A 17,670-nucleotide genomic window follows, 5' to 3' on the forward strand; every position below is an offset into this window, starting at 1 on the left:
AGCCTCCACGCTTCTGCCTATTCCCAGATTAACCATTTCTAGACGCCTCAGGACGCACATCCTTTCTTTTCTGCAAATTATTTGTGCCTTAAAGCCTTTTCCTCCCGTTTAAATTCAGTATCTCTTCATTCATTGCGTGCTGTACCTATCTAATTGCCAATACTCTTCTGCTTCACCACAATTCCATGGCTCCCAGTCTCGTCCCGTCTCGAGCTTTATGGCCTTCCTTTAATGTTCCAGTGAGTTTCTTTAACAAAAGATTTCCTAACACTTAAATTTATTTTCGATGTTAAAATACACTCTAAGACAAAAAAAAGAAAGAAAGACACACCACGAAAGAATTACGCAAACTGGTCACAAACTGATGTTCATAGGGATGTCGAAATCAAATTGTAAACGTTGGCTGGCTGTGGATGAATTGTGACTTTGCAGCGCAGTTTCAGCGCTTACTTACAAGGGAACCTCCCCATCGCACCCCCCTCAGATTTAGTTGTAAGTTGGCGCAGTGGATAGGCCTTGAAAAACTGAACACAGATCAATCGAGAAAACAGGAAGAAGTTGTGTGGAACTATGAAAAAAATAAGAAAATATACAAACTGAGTAGTCCATGCGCAAGATAAGCAACATCAAGGAAAGTGTGGGCTCAGGAGCGCCGTGGTCCCGTGGTTAGCGTGAGCAGCTGCGGAATGACAGGTCCTTAGTTCAAGTCTTCCCTCGTGTGAAAAGTTTACTTTTTTTATTTTCGCCAAGTTATGATCTGTCCGTTCGTTCATTGACGTCTCTGTTCACTGTAATAAGTTTACTGTCTGTGTTTTGCGACCGCACCGCAAAACCGTGCGATTAGTAGACCAAAGGACGTGCCTTTCCAATAGGAACCGAAAACATTTGATCGCAAGGTCATAGGTCAACCGATTCCTTCACAGGAAAACACGTCTGATATATTCTATACGACACTGGTGACGGCATGTGCGTCACATGACAGGAATATGTTGTCGACCCACCTAATATGTACACTTGGCGAATGGGTAAAAAGATTCTTCTACCTTGCCCGATTTAGGTTTTCTTGTGGATGTGATAATCACTCCCAAAAAAGCGATGAAAACATAAGAGTTTTCAGATAATAATCGTCTGAAAATAAAAAATTAAAATTTTCACTCGAGGGAAGACTTGAACCAAGGACCTCTAATTTCACAGTTGCTCACGCAAACCACGAGACCACGGCGCTCCTGAGCTCACATTCTCATTGATTTTGCCTATCTTACGCATGGACTACTCAGTTTGTATATTTTCTTATTTTTTTCATAGTTCCACACAACTTCTTCCTGTTTCCTCGATTGATCTGTGTTCAGCTTTTCAAGGCCTATCCACTGTGCCAACTTATAACTAAATCTGAGGGGGGTGCGATGGGGAGGTTCCCTTGTTAGCGAGGATAGAAACGGGATAAGTCGATATCTTGATAACAGGGCATAAAGTCATTGCGAAATTCATTCCGTCTGAGTCAATAAGATAGTAACTATATCTCACACACAGGGGGGTGAACACTATATGCAGAAGAATCTTCCTGGCAGATTAAAACTGTATGCCGGACCGAGACTCGAAATCGGGATTTTTGCCTTTCGCAAGCAAGTGCTCTACCAACTGAGCTACCCAAGCACAACTCACGCCCCCTCCTCACAGCTTTACTTCTGCCAGTACCTCGTCTCCTACCTTCCAAACTTAACAGAAGCTCTCCTGCGAACCTTGCATAACTAGCACTCCTGAAAGAAAGGATATTGCGGAGAATTGGCTTAGCCACAGCTTGGGGGATGTTTCCAGCTGTGAGGATGGGGCGTGAGTTGTGCTTGGGTAGCTCAGTTGGCCCTCTGTCAAGGTGATTTCATGCGAGCATCAACTCAAAAGAAGTCAGCTGCTGGAAATACATGCATTATTATGTGAAATTAAATCATTAAAGGCATAGGCCTGTAACAAGACAGTAAATCCAAGAAAAGGCACTAAAATCACACGATAGAATAAAAACATTTCTTATTGGGTCATATTGACCCCAACATTACATTCGTAACAATTACAAAATTATTTAAACAACAGATACTTCATATGGTCATAAGAGGCTGCTGTGATTGTAGACGAACTCAGTGAGTTTCAAAAAAGCATATTCCATTTTGTAAACAAATAATAAAAAAACAGTACTGCTTTCGGGCTATAGACTGAAGCGCCAAAGAAACTGGTATGAGTATGCGTATTCAAATGCAGAGACATGTAAACAGGCAGAATACGGCGCTATAGTCGGTAACGCCTATATAAGACAACAAGTGTCTGGCACACTTGTCAGATCGGTTACTGCTGCTACAATGGCGGGTTATCAAGATTTAAGTGAGTTTGAACGTGGTGTTATAGTCGGCACACGAGCGATGGGACACGGAATCTTCGAGGTAGCGATGAAATGAGGATTTTCCCCTACGACCATTTCACGAGTGTACCGTGAACGTCAGGAATCCGGTAAAACATCAGATCACCGACATCGATGCGGCCAGAAAAAGATCCTGCAAAACGGGACCAGGGACGATTGAAGAGAATCTTTCAGCATGACAGAAGTGCAACCCTTCTGAATATTGCTGCAGATTTCAATGGTGGACCATCGACAAGTGCCAGCGTGCCTGCCATTCAACGAAACATCATCGATGTGGGCTTTCGGAGCCGAATGACCACTCGTGTACCCTTGATGACTGTACGAAACAAGCTTTACGCCTCGCCTGGGCATGTCAACATCAACATTGGACTGTCGATGACTGGCAACATGTTGGCTGGTCTGACGAGTCACTTTTCAAATTGTATCGAGCGGATGGGTGTGTACGGGTATGTAGACAACCTCATGAATCCATGGACCCTCCATGTCAGCAGGGGCCGCGCGGGATTAGCCGAGCGGTGTAAGGCGCTGCAGTCATGGACTGTGCGGCTGGTCCCGGCGGAGGTTCGAGTCCTCCCTCGGGTATGGGTGTGTGTGTTTGTCCTTAGGGTAATTTAGGTTAAGTAGTGTGTAAGCTTAGGGACTGATGACCTTAGCTGTTATGTCCCATAAGATTTCACACACATTTGTCAGCAGGGGACTGTCCAAGCTGGTGGAGACTCCGTAATGGTGTGGAGAGGTGGAGTAATATGGGACCCCTGATATGTCTAGGTACGACTCTGACAGGTGACACGTACATACGTATCCTGCATCCATTCATGTTCATTGTGCATTGCGATGGAGTTGGACAATTCAGCAGGACAATGCGACACCGCGCGCGTCCAGAATTGCTACAGAGTGGCTCGAGGAACACTCTTCTGTGTTTAAACACCTCCATTGGCCACCAAACTCCACAGACATGAACGTTATTGAGCGTATCTGGGATGTCTTGCAACGTGCTGTTCAGAAGAGATCTCCACCATCTCGTACTCTTACCGGTTTATGGGCAGCCCTGCAGGGTTCATGGTCACAATTCCTCCAGCATTACTTCAGATATTAGTCGAGTCCATGCCACGTCGTATTGCGGCACTTCTGAGTGCTCGACGGGGCTTTACACGATATTAAGCTGGTGTACCAGTTTCTTTGGCTTTTCAGTGTATAATACAGAACAGAAAAACGGGATGAAACCGACTCTGGTGTTGAGTCGCACTAGTAAGTTGAGAAGTCTCTATCACCTATTATGTGGAAATGAATGAAGAAGCTTTCGTTTTGGAAATGCAGCCTTATCTTCGACGTCAGATAGAGAATTTCGCACGCCCAGCCCATGGTATTATGGGAGTAATAGATTGGATATCATTACATTGGCGGTCAGTCTGCGATGGTGTTTCTTTCCAGCTATTCTTTTTATGGGTTATATGACTTCTCTTTAAGAACAGTCGTGTGACAGGATGCCTTGAAATTGGGGATAAGAAAGTGCCGGTTTCGCATTGACTCCATTGAGATGAGATATACCTAAACGTTTTCTTGAAGAGATTAGTGTTATGAAATAGGGAAAACTTTCCTTCTAAACCACTGAAGTTCAACCGCAGTCTGCATTGTGTGAGTAACGAGAAGGTAGTGCTGGGGAGAAGATAGCCTATAATACACTTCACAGTGCAGGTATGATCAAGTCAAAGTGACTTGACAAAATGGCTACTTCCCTTTCGATAAACTTCAACATCTTCTGGAGGAGGGATTAAAATATTTCTGTTTCGAACTCGGAATAAATTAACGAGGCACTTAACACAGGACCTGCCATCTCTTTCATATTTCAATCGTATCTGGAAACTACCGTTCCACTGCTGTTCTGAATGTGTCACTAACGTTTGACGTATCACTTGTGGGAGCAGAAGGATATTATGCAAACCCAAATCTACTGCTGAGTCTCTAGTTCCTATTGGTTATCTAAATAAGCATTTCTCCCTGCCGCCGTCTTTACCTGACCAAAACACAAAGGCACTAACTATCGACTCCCAGACAGATTTAACGATTGGTTCGAAAGGACACAATTTTTCCTTTAGCCTGTAACCTTTAATACTGTCAGAGAATCAATTGCACGAATTGGTTACGTAGCATCAGTAGAGTGCAGATTATGAAGTTGTCTACCCACCACTGCCCAAAATAACTGACATATTTTACTAACTGTATGACTCTCAGCGTCTTCCCAGCAGCCAGAAAGCACTTACTTCTAAAAGGGATCTTCGAAGGATCCCTCCGACTAAAGGTCCATTTACATTCCCCGTGTCAGCTGCTAACACTCTCTTTGCAGTCTCCTCCTCTGTCATCATATCTTGGAATCCTCATGATATTAAACGTTTACTCAAAAGTGTACACTAATTAGTACTGTAGTCATACTTAATACACGCTAATTTCATCATAATTTTATTCTTTAATATTGTTATGGTCTAGTATTATTATTTCTGTTGACAAACAAAATACAGAGAGTGAAGGTAACCTGCAACTTGTACAGAAACCAGACAACAGATATAAGAGTCTAAAGTCATTAAAGGAAATCTGTAGTCGAGAAGGCAGTGATACAGGATTGCAGCATATCCCCCATATTATTCAGTTTCTACATTGAGTAAGCAAAAGAAAATGGAGGAGAAATTGGGAAAGGAAATTAAAGTACTGGGAGAAGAAGTAAAAAACACACAGTATGGTGATGACATTGTAAATCTCTCTGGCGCTGGAGGGTATAGATCAGTTGAACGGAACGGATAGGATCTTGAAAACATGCTATAAGATAAGCTTTGACAAAGTTAAAACAAGAGTAATGGTTTGTAGTGCTACTACATAATTACGTAATGAGTGAACTGGATCATAGGTGGTAGATGGGTTTTGCTATTTCGCCTGCAATACAATGATGATGGCCAAAGCAGAGAGAATCGTAATGCAGGCTAACAACAGTAAAGAAGAATCTGAAAAATAGAAATTTGTTAAATCAAATATAAATTTAACTTCTAGGAAACGTTTCATGAGGTTATTTGTCTAGAGTGAATCATTGTACAGAACGGAAACATGTATGATAAACAATTCAGACGAAAATAGTACTTAAGGCTGGTGTTACAGAAGATTGCAGAAGATTAGATTGGTAGATCGAATACATGATGAGGGATACTGAGCCGAATTGGGAGAAAAATAAATTGATGGCACAACTTGACTAAGAGTGGAGATCGGTTGATTGAACATACACTGTGACGTCATGAAATCGTCACCTCAGAAACAGAGGGAGAGTGGTTGGGCGGGGAGGGGTGGAGAAGGGGAGGGCGAAAGAAATTGTAGAGAAAGGCCTTGGCTTCAATAAGGTGAGCAGGTTGAAGTGGATGTAAATTGCATAAATTAAGCAGTAATGGAGAGGCTTGCACAGGGTAGACAAGCCGCATCAAATCTGTCTTCATACAGAATACAACAGCTACAGTGATTATTATCCTGTAACTAATGTCTCAGAAGTATATAACTGAAATGCGAGTCCTCGTAAATATTGAAAATGTGTTGTACACTACTGACCATTAAAATTGCTACACCAAGCAGAAATGCAGATGATAAACGGGTATTCATTGGACAAATATATTATACTAGAACTGACATGTGATTACATTGACACGCAATTTGGGTGCATGGATCCGAATAACCACCTCTGGCCGTAATAACGGCCATAATACTCCTGGGCATTGAGTCAAACAGAGCTTGGATGGCGTGTACAGGTACAGCTGCCCATGCAGCTTCAACACGATACCACAGTTCATCAAGAGTAATGACTGGCGTATTGTGACGAGCCAGCTGCTCGGCCACCATTGACCAGACGTTTTCAATTGGTGAGACATCTGGAGAATGAGCTGGCCAGGGCCGCAGTCGAACATTTTCTGTATCCAGAAAGGCCAGTACAGGACCTGCGACATGCAGTCGTGCATTATCCTGCTGAAATGTAGGGTTTCCCAGGGATCGAATGAAGGGTAGAGCCACGGGTTGTAAGACATCAGAAATGTAATGTCTACTGTTCAAAGTGCCGTCAGTGCGAACAAGAGATGACCGAGACGTGAAACCAATGGCACCCCTTACCATCACGCCGGGTGATACGCCAGTATGGCGATGACAAAAACACACTTCCAATGTGCGTTCACCGCGATGTAGCCAAACACGGATGCGACCATTATGATGCTGTAAACAAAACCTGGATTCATCCGAAAAAATGACATTTTGCCATTCGTGCACCCAAGTTCGTCGATGAGTACACCATCACAGGTGCTCCTGTCTCTGATGCAGCGTCAAGGGTAACCGCAGCCATGCTCTCCGAACTGATAGTCCATGCTGCTGCAAACGTCTTCGAACTCTTCGTGCAGATGGTTGTTGTCTTGCAAACGTCCCCGTCTATTGACTCAGGGATCGAGACGTGGCTGCACGATCCGTTACAGCCATGCGGATAAGATGCCTGTCATCTCGACTGCTAGTGATACGAGGCCGTTGGGATCCAGCACGGCGTTCCGTATTACCCTCCTGAACCCACCGATTCCATATTCTGCTAACAGTCATTGAATCTCGACCAACGCGAGCAGCAATGTTGCGATACGATAAACCGCAATCGCGATAGGCTACAATCCGACCTTTATCAAAGTCGGAAACGTGATGGTACGCATTTCTTCTCCTTACACGAGACATCACAACGTTCCACCAGGCAACGCCGGACAACTGCTGTTTGTGTATGAGAAATCGGTCGGAACTTTCTTCATGTGAGCACGTTGTGGGTGTCGCCACCGGCGCCAACCTTGTGTGAACGCTCTGAAAAGCTAATCATTTGCATATCACATCATCTTCTTCCTGTCCGTTAAATTTCGCGTCTGTAGCACGTCATCTTCGTGGTGTAACAATTTTAATGGCCAGTAGTGTAATATTTTTCGGTATTTTTTGTTCTTGGTCCAATGTAAAAGAGTGACTGAAGGCCTTAATAGTCATGGGAGATAACAAAAACAAATTAATATTTAAATTACTTGTTCATCTTCTGGGAATTTGTCTTGCTCTATGTCGAACGGTTCCTCGTTTCCAGCGCACCCGAACGTGAAGGTGTTCATCAGCCACGGGGGGATGCTTAGCACCACAGAGGCGGTGTACCACGGCGTCCCCGTGGTGGGGGTGCCCTTCCTATTGGACCAGTACGCCAACTTGCGTAAGAACGTGGCCAAGGGCGCGGCCGTCGAGCTGGACACGCTCAGACTCACCAAGGAGTCGGTCCTGGAAGCGCTCCACAAGGTACTCGAGGACCCCAGGTAAGGGTTTGAAAATTTACTACAGCATGTTCAGAGCCTACGCTTCTGTCATTTTTCCTTGCAGTTGCTTTAGACTGTAATGATATTATTGGATCGGAGGAATATGTGCCTGTCCCTGGTACATTCAACAGCCACTGAGGTAATGACCCCAGCACAGTGGGATGGCTTGAGAAACAATCGGAGTTGCTGTGGTCAGGCGCTAGCACTTACAGCAGCGGTAGAACATGTGTTTCAGACGGTCACAAACCGCCTGCATCTTTTGCAGTTCCGCTGGAAGCTTACATACAGCACGGAGAGGAGGCCTGAAAAAATGGTTCAAATGGCTCTGAGCACTATGAGACTTAACATCTGAGGCCATCAGTCCCCTAGAACTACTGAAACCTACCTAACCTAAGGACATCCCCACACCCATGCCCGAGGCAGGATTCGAACCTGCGACCGTAGCGGTAGCGCAGTTCCGGACTGAAGCACCCAGAACCGCTCGGCCTCACTGGTCGGCAGAAGCCATGATGTTGACATTTGTAGATGTGATTGCTTGCCGGAAGTTAGCAAATTTACTCAACACCATCTTCTTGTATTCATGGTTTTCTGTTTTTCCCTTAATAGTAAAGCTAACAGACAGCGAGCCCTGCCTCAAGGATCAGTACTTGGTCCTATTCTAATTAATTTGTATGTGACATATCAGATTCAAGTTAAAAAAAAAAACGGGTATGCAGATGATACGACGGCCGTCAGAACTAAAAGATCAAGCTTACGACAGCACACTCTCTACATGTTACGCAATGCTGCAGTTTCTCTTGTGTGCTCAGCTGCTGAGTTTTGCACCCCTGCACGAGCAGACAGTGCACACACAACTAAGACAGACGTACATCTGAGTGAGGTCACGAAGACCATTACTGTCGCTGTCAGAACAGCTCCTATTTCAGTGGTTGCCTGTTCTGTCCAATACCGATTCTCCAGAACTCAGAAACGAAGCTCTCAGTAAGAAAGTTGTAAATAACGCTTTCCTCGATCCACCAGCTATACTCTCGTAGATCCGCTGGCCTCCATGGTTCGACCTTTAGACGTTTCCAATGATACCAAAAATTTCAAAAAACATCGGAAGGAAAATAGACACCAGACAACCCACATAATTCAAAACTTGATAACGAAGGCCCTATCGCAAATCGTCGTCACTCAATTGCTTCTGCACGAGACAATGACAACATGGCCACATCTTGCAGGAGTGGAGTAACTGCAGCATAATTGCGTGTGATTGTGGTGCGAAGTGGCTGACAATAAAATATACTGTGGGCAGCTGCCCACACTAAGCACTTCAAAAAGATCTGTAAGACTTCCATAAGTGGCAGTGAGTACTGCAATCTGTTCGTCAGATTTGATTACTAACCTAGAAATTTATTGTGTATGTACAGGTTGTTTCAAAAATGACCGGTATATTTGAAACGGCAATAAAAACTAAACGAGCAGCGATAGAAATACACCGTTTGTTGCAATATGCTTGGGACAACAGTACATTTTCAGGCAGACAAAATTTCGAAATTACGGTAGTTACAATTTTCAACAGCAGATGGCGCTGCGGTCTGGGAAACTCTATAGTACGATATTTTCCACATATCCACCATGCGTAGCAATAATATGGCGTAGTCTCTGAATGAAATTACCCGAAACCTTTGACAACGTGTCTGGCGGAATGGCTTCACATGCAGATGAGATGTACTGCTTCAGCTGTTCAATTGTTTCTGGATTCTGGCGGTACACCTGGTCTTTCAAGTGTCCCCACAGAAAGAAGTCACAGGGGTTCATGTCTGGCGAATAGGGAGGCCAATCCACGCCGCCTCCTGTATGTTTCGGATAGCCCAAAGCAATCACACGATCATCGAAATATTCATTCAGGAAATTAAAGACGTCGGCCGTGCGATGTGGCCGGGCACCATCTTGCATAAACCACGAGGTGTTCGCAGTGTCGTCTAAGGCAGTTTGTACCGCAACAAATTCACGAAGAATATCCAGATAGCGTGATGCAGTAATCGTTTCGGATCTGAAAAATGGGCCAATGATTCCTTTGGAAGAAATGGCGGCCCAGACCAGTACTTTTTGAGGATGCAGGGACGATGGGACTGCAACATGGGGCTTTTCGATTCCCCATATGCGCCAGTTCTGTTTATTGACGAAGCCGTCCAGGTAAAAATAAGCTTCGTCAGTAAACCAAATGCTGCCCACATGCATATCGCCGTCATCAATCCTGTGCACTATATCGTTAGCGAATGTCTCTCGTGCAGCAATGGTAGCGGCGCTGAGCGGTTGCCGCGTTTGAATTTTGTATGGATAGAGGTGTAAACTGTGGCGCATGAGACGATACGTGGACGTTGGCGTCATTTGGACCGCAGCTGCAGCACGACGAACGGAAACCCGAGGCCGCTGTTGGATCACCTGCTGCACTAGCTGCCCGTTGCCCTCTGTGGTTGCCGTACGCGGTCGCCCTACCTTTCCAGCACGTTCATCCGTCACGTTCCCAGTACGTTGAAATTTTTCAAACAGATCCTTTATTGTATCGCTTTTCGGTCCTTTGGTTACATTAAACCTCCGTTGAAAACTTCGTCTTGTTGCAACAACACTGTGTTCTAGGCGGTGGAATTCCAACACCAGAAAAATCCTCTGTTCTAAGGAATAAACCATGTTGTTCACAGCACACTTGCACGTTGTGAACAGCACACGCTTACAGCAGAAAGACGACGTACAGAATGGCGCACCCACAGACTGCGTTGTCTTCTATATCTTTCACATCACTTGCAGCGCCATCTGTTGTTGAAAATTGTAACTACTGTAATTTCGAAAGTTTGTCCGCCTGAAAATGTACTGTTGTCCCAAGCATATTGCAACAAACGGTGTATTTCTATCGCTACTCGTTTAGTTTTTATTGCCGTTTCAGATATACCGGTCATTTTTGAAACACCCTGTATATGTCCTGCAGTGTCATACGATAGTAATATCTGGTATTATTCTAATCTCTTCTCACATGAACGGTCAGGGTGGTTCAGAAGCCGACTTGTTGATTTGTTACCGGTAGGTGCGAACAACACACAAATATTATGGAGATGCGTCAGAAACTCAAATGAGCATCTCCGGAGGGAAGGGGGCGTTCTTTTTGAGGGACACTACTGAGAATATTAAGAGAACCAGCATTTGACGTTGGCTGTAGATAGTATATTTATGTGTAAGGACCACGAAGGTAAGATAGGAGAAATTAGGGCTTGTGCGGAAGCATACACACACAGTCGCTTTTCCCTGGTTCTGTTTTCGAGTGGGACAGGAAAGGAATCGACTAGCGGTGGCACAGGCTACCCCCCATCATGCGCTGTACGGTGGTTCGCGGAGTATGTTTGCAGAGGTATAGCTAGGTTGTGTGTGTAAATACGTAATCACTGTGTAAAGTAGTTGGACACTAGGAGAGGCATGTTAAGTGATGGAAGGTTATCACCTAACCGTCTAGAAACATATTCCTTGTCTGAAAGTTAACACTAGAATACACTTGGCCGCAACACATATAAAAAAGGAGTGGCTAAAACATGCAAGTTTCACATATCGAACATCTGCAATGGAGTATTAGTGAGACAACGAGAATTTTAGTTAAAAAAAATAGATATGCGTTGTCTAAACTCAGCAAAACTCTAGAGCAACGTCATGTGTTCCTTGATCCCAAAGAATAAGTGGCAACAAACAACAATATAAAACATGCTGGTGTAGCACCTATATTGCTTTGACGTGATCATGCCATTTGAATTAAAGGGGCCTTATACCTAACTTTGGATCATTATGACCCCGGAAAGGAATTTGTTTTTGCATGAATTTTTTATACTTGTATTTAAATGCTAGCGCTCGAAATCTGATGACGTTGCATTTCTATATCTCGTGCATAGCTCATGCCGCAAAAGAAAAAAATAGTTCTCTCTCTCCCGTTATAGTTTAAATTGTTACACTTGTGTCCCTTGGATCTATATGTTTAGAAATTTACAACATGCACAAACATTGGTAGCAAATGACAACTTAGCAACTATAAGAGTTCTATGACAACAGTGGCTGCAAATAATTTCAAAAATGTATAGCTGTGAAACAAATGTAACAAAATATGAGCATCTGGTTGCTTTCCACAGATGTTGTCTATTGAAACAATACATACAGAGAAAACTCTCAAATTACGGGATGAAAATAGGAATATTCTGCGGTAGTGCTACTTCTCATGTTTTGAAAATACGAATGTATGCAGGAAAGTTACCTGCCTAAAACAATCTCGAAAAATCAGGGCATCCAATTTGTCATGGATATGGCACATGAGCCAAAAAGACGAAATTTCACATCCTATGCATAGGATCAAGGACTTCTTAATGAAATGCGAATACCCCTGGTTACTCTTTGTATTGAAGCCAGGGAAATGGTGCCACGAAGTGAATAATCGGCAGCCATTGTTAGAAGAATACAAACCAGAAATTCTTCAACACCAAGCACGTGGTAGAAACTAAAATCTCAAACAAGCTGTATTCAAATTCTGGTCAACTTGTGACAGCAAAACCCCTATGAAGAGCTCAAATTACAATAATCAACTCTGTGAAGCTCACGTTACTTACCACTGTCTAAATTGTGGAATGTAATAAGTTGTCTTCACTGGTTTGTAGCTGAAGCCTCTAAGCATATAGAAAGTATAGCAACTGCAGTTTTCCCTGTCATCTGCAATTTCAAATAAGTGCACAAAAATTCATTTTTACATCACTGATATGGTTGTTAGCTTTCAATACTACGATTTTATTTTATGACACATAATGTCATAAGAACCAGAAGTTGAAAATTTACGATTTAATGTTATTGTAATTTTTAATGGAAATTAGTTGACATTTTCTATCTTATTCATTTTGGACTAACAAGGGAACTTCCACTGGTCTAAATAAACGATCTTGATCAAATTTGGCCGGCCTCTGTAGCCGAGCGGTTCTAGGCGCTTCAGTCCGGAATCACGCGGCTGCTACGGTCGCAGGTTCGAATCTTGCCTCGGGCATGGATGTGTGTGATGTCCTTAGGTTAGTTAGGTTTAGGTAGTTCTAAGTCAAAGGCACTGATGACCTCTGATGTTAAGTCCCATAGTGCTTAGAGACATCTGAACCATTTTTGATGAAATTTAGCAGGAATGCAGAGGGGTTAAAATTATGCAATACGTATATTTTCGTATTCAGCCAGTTTTAGGTGGTAAAACAAATTACAAAATGATTTGGCATATTAACTTTAAAGGGAATATCTTCGAAACCATGATATACAAAAAATGTTTTCTGTAAAAGTTTAAATGTAACGAACGGTTTTGAAAACTGTACAATCAACTTTTGTAATACTATGAAATTTTGCGAAATACCCCGTGACCATTAATTAATGTTGAAGAAGGAAAACATTTGTTACAACTTAAATTAAAGAAGCTTTCACGCCACATCCAACATTGTGTAAGAAATCTGGTTTCTAAAGCACGGTTTTTGAAAAGTGCTGTTGGAGTATTACAACGTACCTAATTACAATATCTAAACGTTCATTATTATTCACTTATTTTTATTTTATGCTTTGAATTTTTATTTTATCTGTTACATCCATGATTTCTTGTTTTTTAGCTCACCCTCTCACATATGTTTATTTTGTTAATTTAAAATAATAAATGACTCCTTATTACGACACAAATTCATTACAACAAAGATAATATGTAAAGAAATGATAAAACATAAAATTTTTCATACAATGTGCACAAAACGAACGAATTTTTTTTCATATAAAGCACACGATGACCAACACAATATCAAAATTTAGCAGGATTTCAATGAGTGGTGGGTGATCCACTACATATTTTGATTTGTACCACGCATATTTCAGTACACTGGAAAAGTTGGCGAAAGGAATTTTTTATTTACTACCTTAGTAACAGCAGCTTGATTATACTATTTCTCAAGTGGAGATTGACATCATAATCTTTCAGCAGAACTAGGTCTGAGATATCTTCTCAAAAACGTCTCCCAACATCAATCGCTCTGGGATAGTCGGATCAAAAAATTCCTTGTCCTCAGATACGGCGCTCAAAACGACTTTTCTACAATGACAATTCCCCTTTCATAGTTTTAAAGAAACTAACAGAGAGATTGGATCAAAAACTCCAGAATCTGTTTTGAAGTCTCAAATGTTCTTGTAGTGGCACCGAAATCTATTAAACTAACGTCGCACCATGTTAAAAGATATTTAACAGAAGCTGACTCTCCCAGTGTGGAACAAAACTCCGTATTTTTGTTAATTCTTGGGGATACTCAATGAGAAAGAACCGTTTTGAGCATCATATCTGACGACAATGAATTTGTTCTTCTAGTGATCCCAAAGGGATTGATGATGGAAGATAATTGTGAGAAGATTTCTCAGACCTAGTTTTGCTGAAAGATTATGATGTTAGTCTCCATTTGAGAATGAATATAATCAAGCTGCAGTCACTAGTACATAATCAACTGTCTTTACCAACGTTTAACAGTGTACTGAAATATGGCTGGTACAAATCAGTAAATTTAGAGGATAAATTCGAAAACCGCTTATTTTTGTTTTATATTGTGTTGTCTGGCGTGTGTATTAAGTGTAGAAATTTCGATCATTTAATGTGTATGGTGTAAAAATGAGTTTTGTTTTAAGCATTTCTTTACAGGTTATTATTATTTTCATGAGATTGTATGTGATACGATGCCATGGATTAGAAACACCAAACAAGACCTCCAGATGCTACATAACAAACCCGAAGATGTTTTGGCAGAGTTCTTTTCCAAAGGAAGATAGTGACAAACGGAATAACCCTAGACGAAAACCGAAAAGAAGACACGGTGTCCTCTGGTCAGAAGAGCGCAAGCAGCGCCACTCCCAACGAAAGAGCGAAATTTGGCATCAGAAAAAAGCCAGGCTCAGTCCTACATGGCCCCAAGGAATAAATAAATAAATATTGAGTTATTTATTATTGTAAATTAACAAAGTGCTCATATGTGATATGGTAAATTAAAAAAAACCATATGTAAAACATAAAACTACAATTTAAAGCATAAAACAGAAATAAGTAATATAAATTAGTTGAATAGTAATGAACGTTTATATATTATAATTCAGTATGTTGAAAATACTCCAACGGCACATTGTACAGTTATTCTCCAAAACTGGTATTTCGGAAAGCAGCTTTATTACACATTTTTGGATATGGCATGAAAGCTTCTTTAATTTACGTTGTAACAAAAAAGTTTTCATTTTTCCAAAACAATTAATGTTGGTGGGACATTTTGCAATATTTCATATTATTACAAAAGCTAATTATCTACATCTACATGATAACTCTGCAATTCACAACTAAGCGCCTGCCACAGGGTTTATCGAAGCGCCTGTAGGGTACTTCCCTACCGTTCCACTCTCGAACAGCGTGCAGGAAAAACGAACACTTAAATCTTTCCGTGCAGGCTCTGATTTCTCTTATCTTTTTACGATGATAATATCTGCCAATGTAGGTGGGATCCCAGAAAATATTTTCATACTCTGAGGACAAAGTTGGTGACTGAAATTTCACGAGAAGGTCCGCCGTCAGAGAAAAACGCCTTTGTTCGTCTTCATTTGATTTGATCTGACCCGCCCAGGGAGACAAAGTGGTGTTAGCCTACTGCCTGCACCAAAACTGGGTTTATTCTGCTGCGTCTGAAATTGTAGTAAATCCAGCCAGTACCTTCAAACAGTAGCAAGAGGCCTTTTACTTGTTCATTATTAGATATCATTTCTTTGGGAATTGAGGAACCTAATACTCTGCGTCTTTTGGCCTATAACGCTTCTCATTGGAAGATTAAATGTGGTGCAGTCTCATCCAGCTCACCATATAGTCTACATTTAAGGGCATCTTTCTCTACACCTATCGTGTATAGGTACTTCATTAAGTTCCCATGGGCAGTCATTAGACCTACCATGAGTTTAATCTGTGTCCTGTTCAAGTCCAGGATTACAGAACTTGTCTGGAAACATGGCTTTGGCATCAATAGCTTGTTGTTTTTGAACCATAGTCCAATATTCTACGTCCTACATATTGATCCCACTGTGCAGTTTTGATTTTATCATCGCCTTGGTGATCGTCAGGACAGTTTCCGCTCCAATAAATGGAGTCGTCGCACCTAACCTGGCCAGCTTATCAGCTTGTTCATTGCCATTAATTCCTGGGTGACCAAGGACCCAAGGAGGTTTACCCTGTTGCATTTCCCTAGCCTCAAAAGGGCATCATGACATTTTGCTACGATCTTTGATTTCATTGCAGGGGCTAGTTTTGTCTTCCATCAGTCTGTCTTCTATGATAAACTGTAGGGTCAATATTGCTTCGCATATTCCTTCCCAAATGTCGGCTTCTACCACTTTTTGCATTCTCTTGTAAATAATGTAAGGTGGCGTGGTCTCCCAACCTTCATTTCTTACATATTCCGACCTCACCATCGTATTCTGCCTATCAAGACCTTTCATTCGAGCCCATACTCGATAGGGTAGAGTCAATTTTACATTTGTCCATTTAATCGATATTCAAATCTAATAAATAAATCACAAGTGCGCACCGAGATTAAAAAGTTGAGGCTGGCGTACACAAACATTCAAGACACGATGGCCACAGGAGTTTTTGTTTGGCGGAGGCAACCAGCCCACTGGAAAGTCTGTAGGAGGGTGGGTTAGCATGCAGCTGCGCCGGCCAGCTGACTGCCCACGGACCAAAACAGTTTTAGCGAGAGAAAACGGATAATGGCCTGCGTGTTCACCTTAAAAGCAAAACCCACTGTATTGCTTGGGAGAGCCGCAGCATACGCAGTTTTTTGACGGACCTAGTGTGCAGTTTCAGAGTTCTCACAAGTGGACAGTAAAAGTCTAACACAGATGCTATATATTTCTGGATTGGTCGGCTTAGCCATTCTCCCATTTGTAAGAGTAGCGCTGATTGGTGGACTATTTCTGACGCAATGAGCTGGAGGAGCGAGGGAAAGACAGCAGATGATATACCCTTTCACTTTTTGTGTGGAGGGAAGCAGTTATGGAGACGCTCCTGTAGTGGGAACATGTACCAGGAGCGAGTGCGCTCGTGCGTGTAAGCAGAGAGCGAGGAACAAAGTCCCTACTCAGTACTGCACTGAGAGAGCATCTCTGTCATTAGTGAATCGGAGTGATACTCTATATTGAGTCGCTCGTGATTTCAGAGTTTGTTCACTGTGTTGGCCACGACATATAATGTGCGGTGTGAACACAGACAGAGTATTAGTTAACGCCTGCGAGCGAACATTGAATGGCATCGCGGTTATCTGACCAGTGTACCTCGCCAATAGTTAGACAAGGGGCAGATAGGAGTCCTTGACTTCATCAAGGGATAGTGAGAGTTCGATTGGCGAAGGTCAATCCAGTTAGAAAGAGATAGTTTTGTTATTTTTCAGTGGCGAACGGCACAGGCAGCAGTCGTCGCAGCTCACTGCATTGCGCGCTACAGCATAGGCGAGCCCCATCTTTCCTCCATTAGAAATAACGTACTTCATTCACGTCACCCCATTACATTTCTCAAGCATCAGCCTCGACTGTACTTAGAAAAATTCAATCGGATAATTATTCAAGTTGAGTAGGCGCAGCTCTCGGCCATTTTGCCGAGTAAATAACATTCTTAAAGAAAAGAGATAAAAGACCTTCCCCACACTTTGTATATAAATGTCATTAACAGGATTTCTATCCATAAGAGGTAATCTCCTATTCTGAAAAGAACCCGAAAATTTGTGTATCAGTTTCATTTGATTATTCTTAAATTTTGCAATAAATAATATTTTCCGTTCGTTTAATGTTTTTCTTACACTAACTAGCAATACTCCAATACCCAAGTATCCCACTAGT

General features: G+C 42.2%; 1 protein-coding gene across 1 annotated transcript in view; it reads left to right on the forward strand.

Moving 5' to 3' along the window:
• Positions 1–17,670, forward strand: part of LOC126424654 (UDP-glucosyltransferase 2-like) — a 57,432-nt gene that overhangs the window by 35,534 nt on the left and 4,228 nt on the right. Inside the window, exon 3 of the mRNA XM_050087385.1 lies at positions 7,524–7,743. Coding sequence (XP_049943342.1) covers positions 7,524–7,743 — 220 coding nt within the window. The remainder of the gene's footprint in view (positions 1–7,523; positions 7,744–17,670) is intronic.

Source organism: Schistocerca serialis, chromosome 10 (genome assembly GCF_023864345.2).
Source record: "Schistocerca serialis cubense isolate TAMUIC-IGC-003099 chromosome 10, iqSchSeri2.2, whole genome shotgun sequence".
NCBI classification, from domain to species: Eukaryota; Metazoa; Arthropoda; class Insecta; order Orthoptera; family Acrididae; genus Schistocerca; species Schistocerca serialis.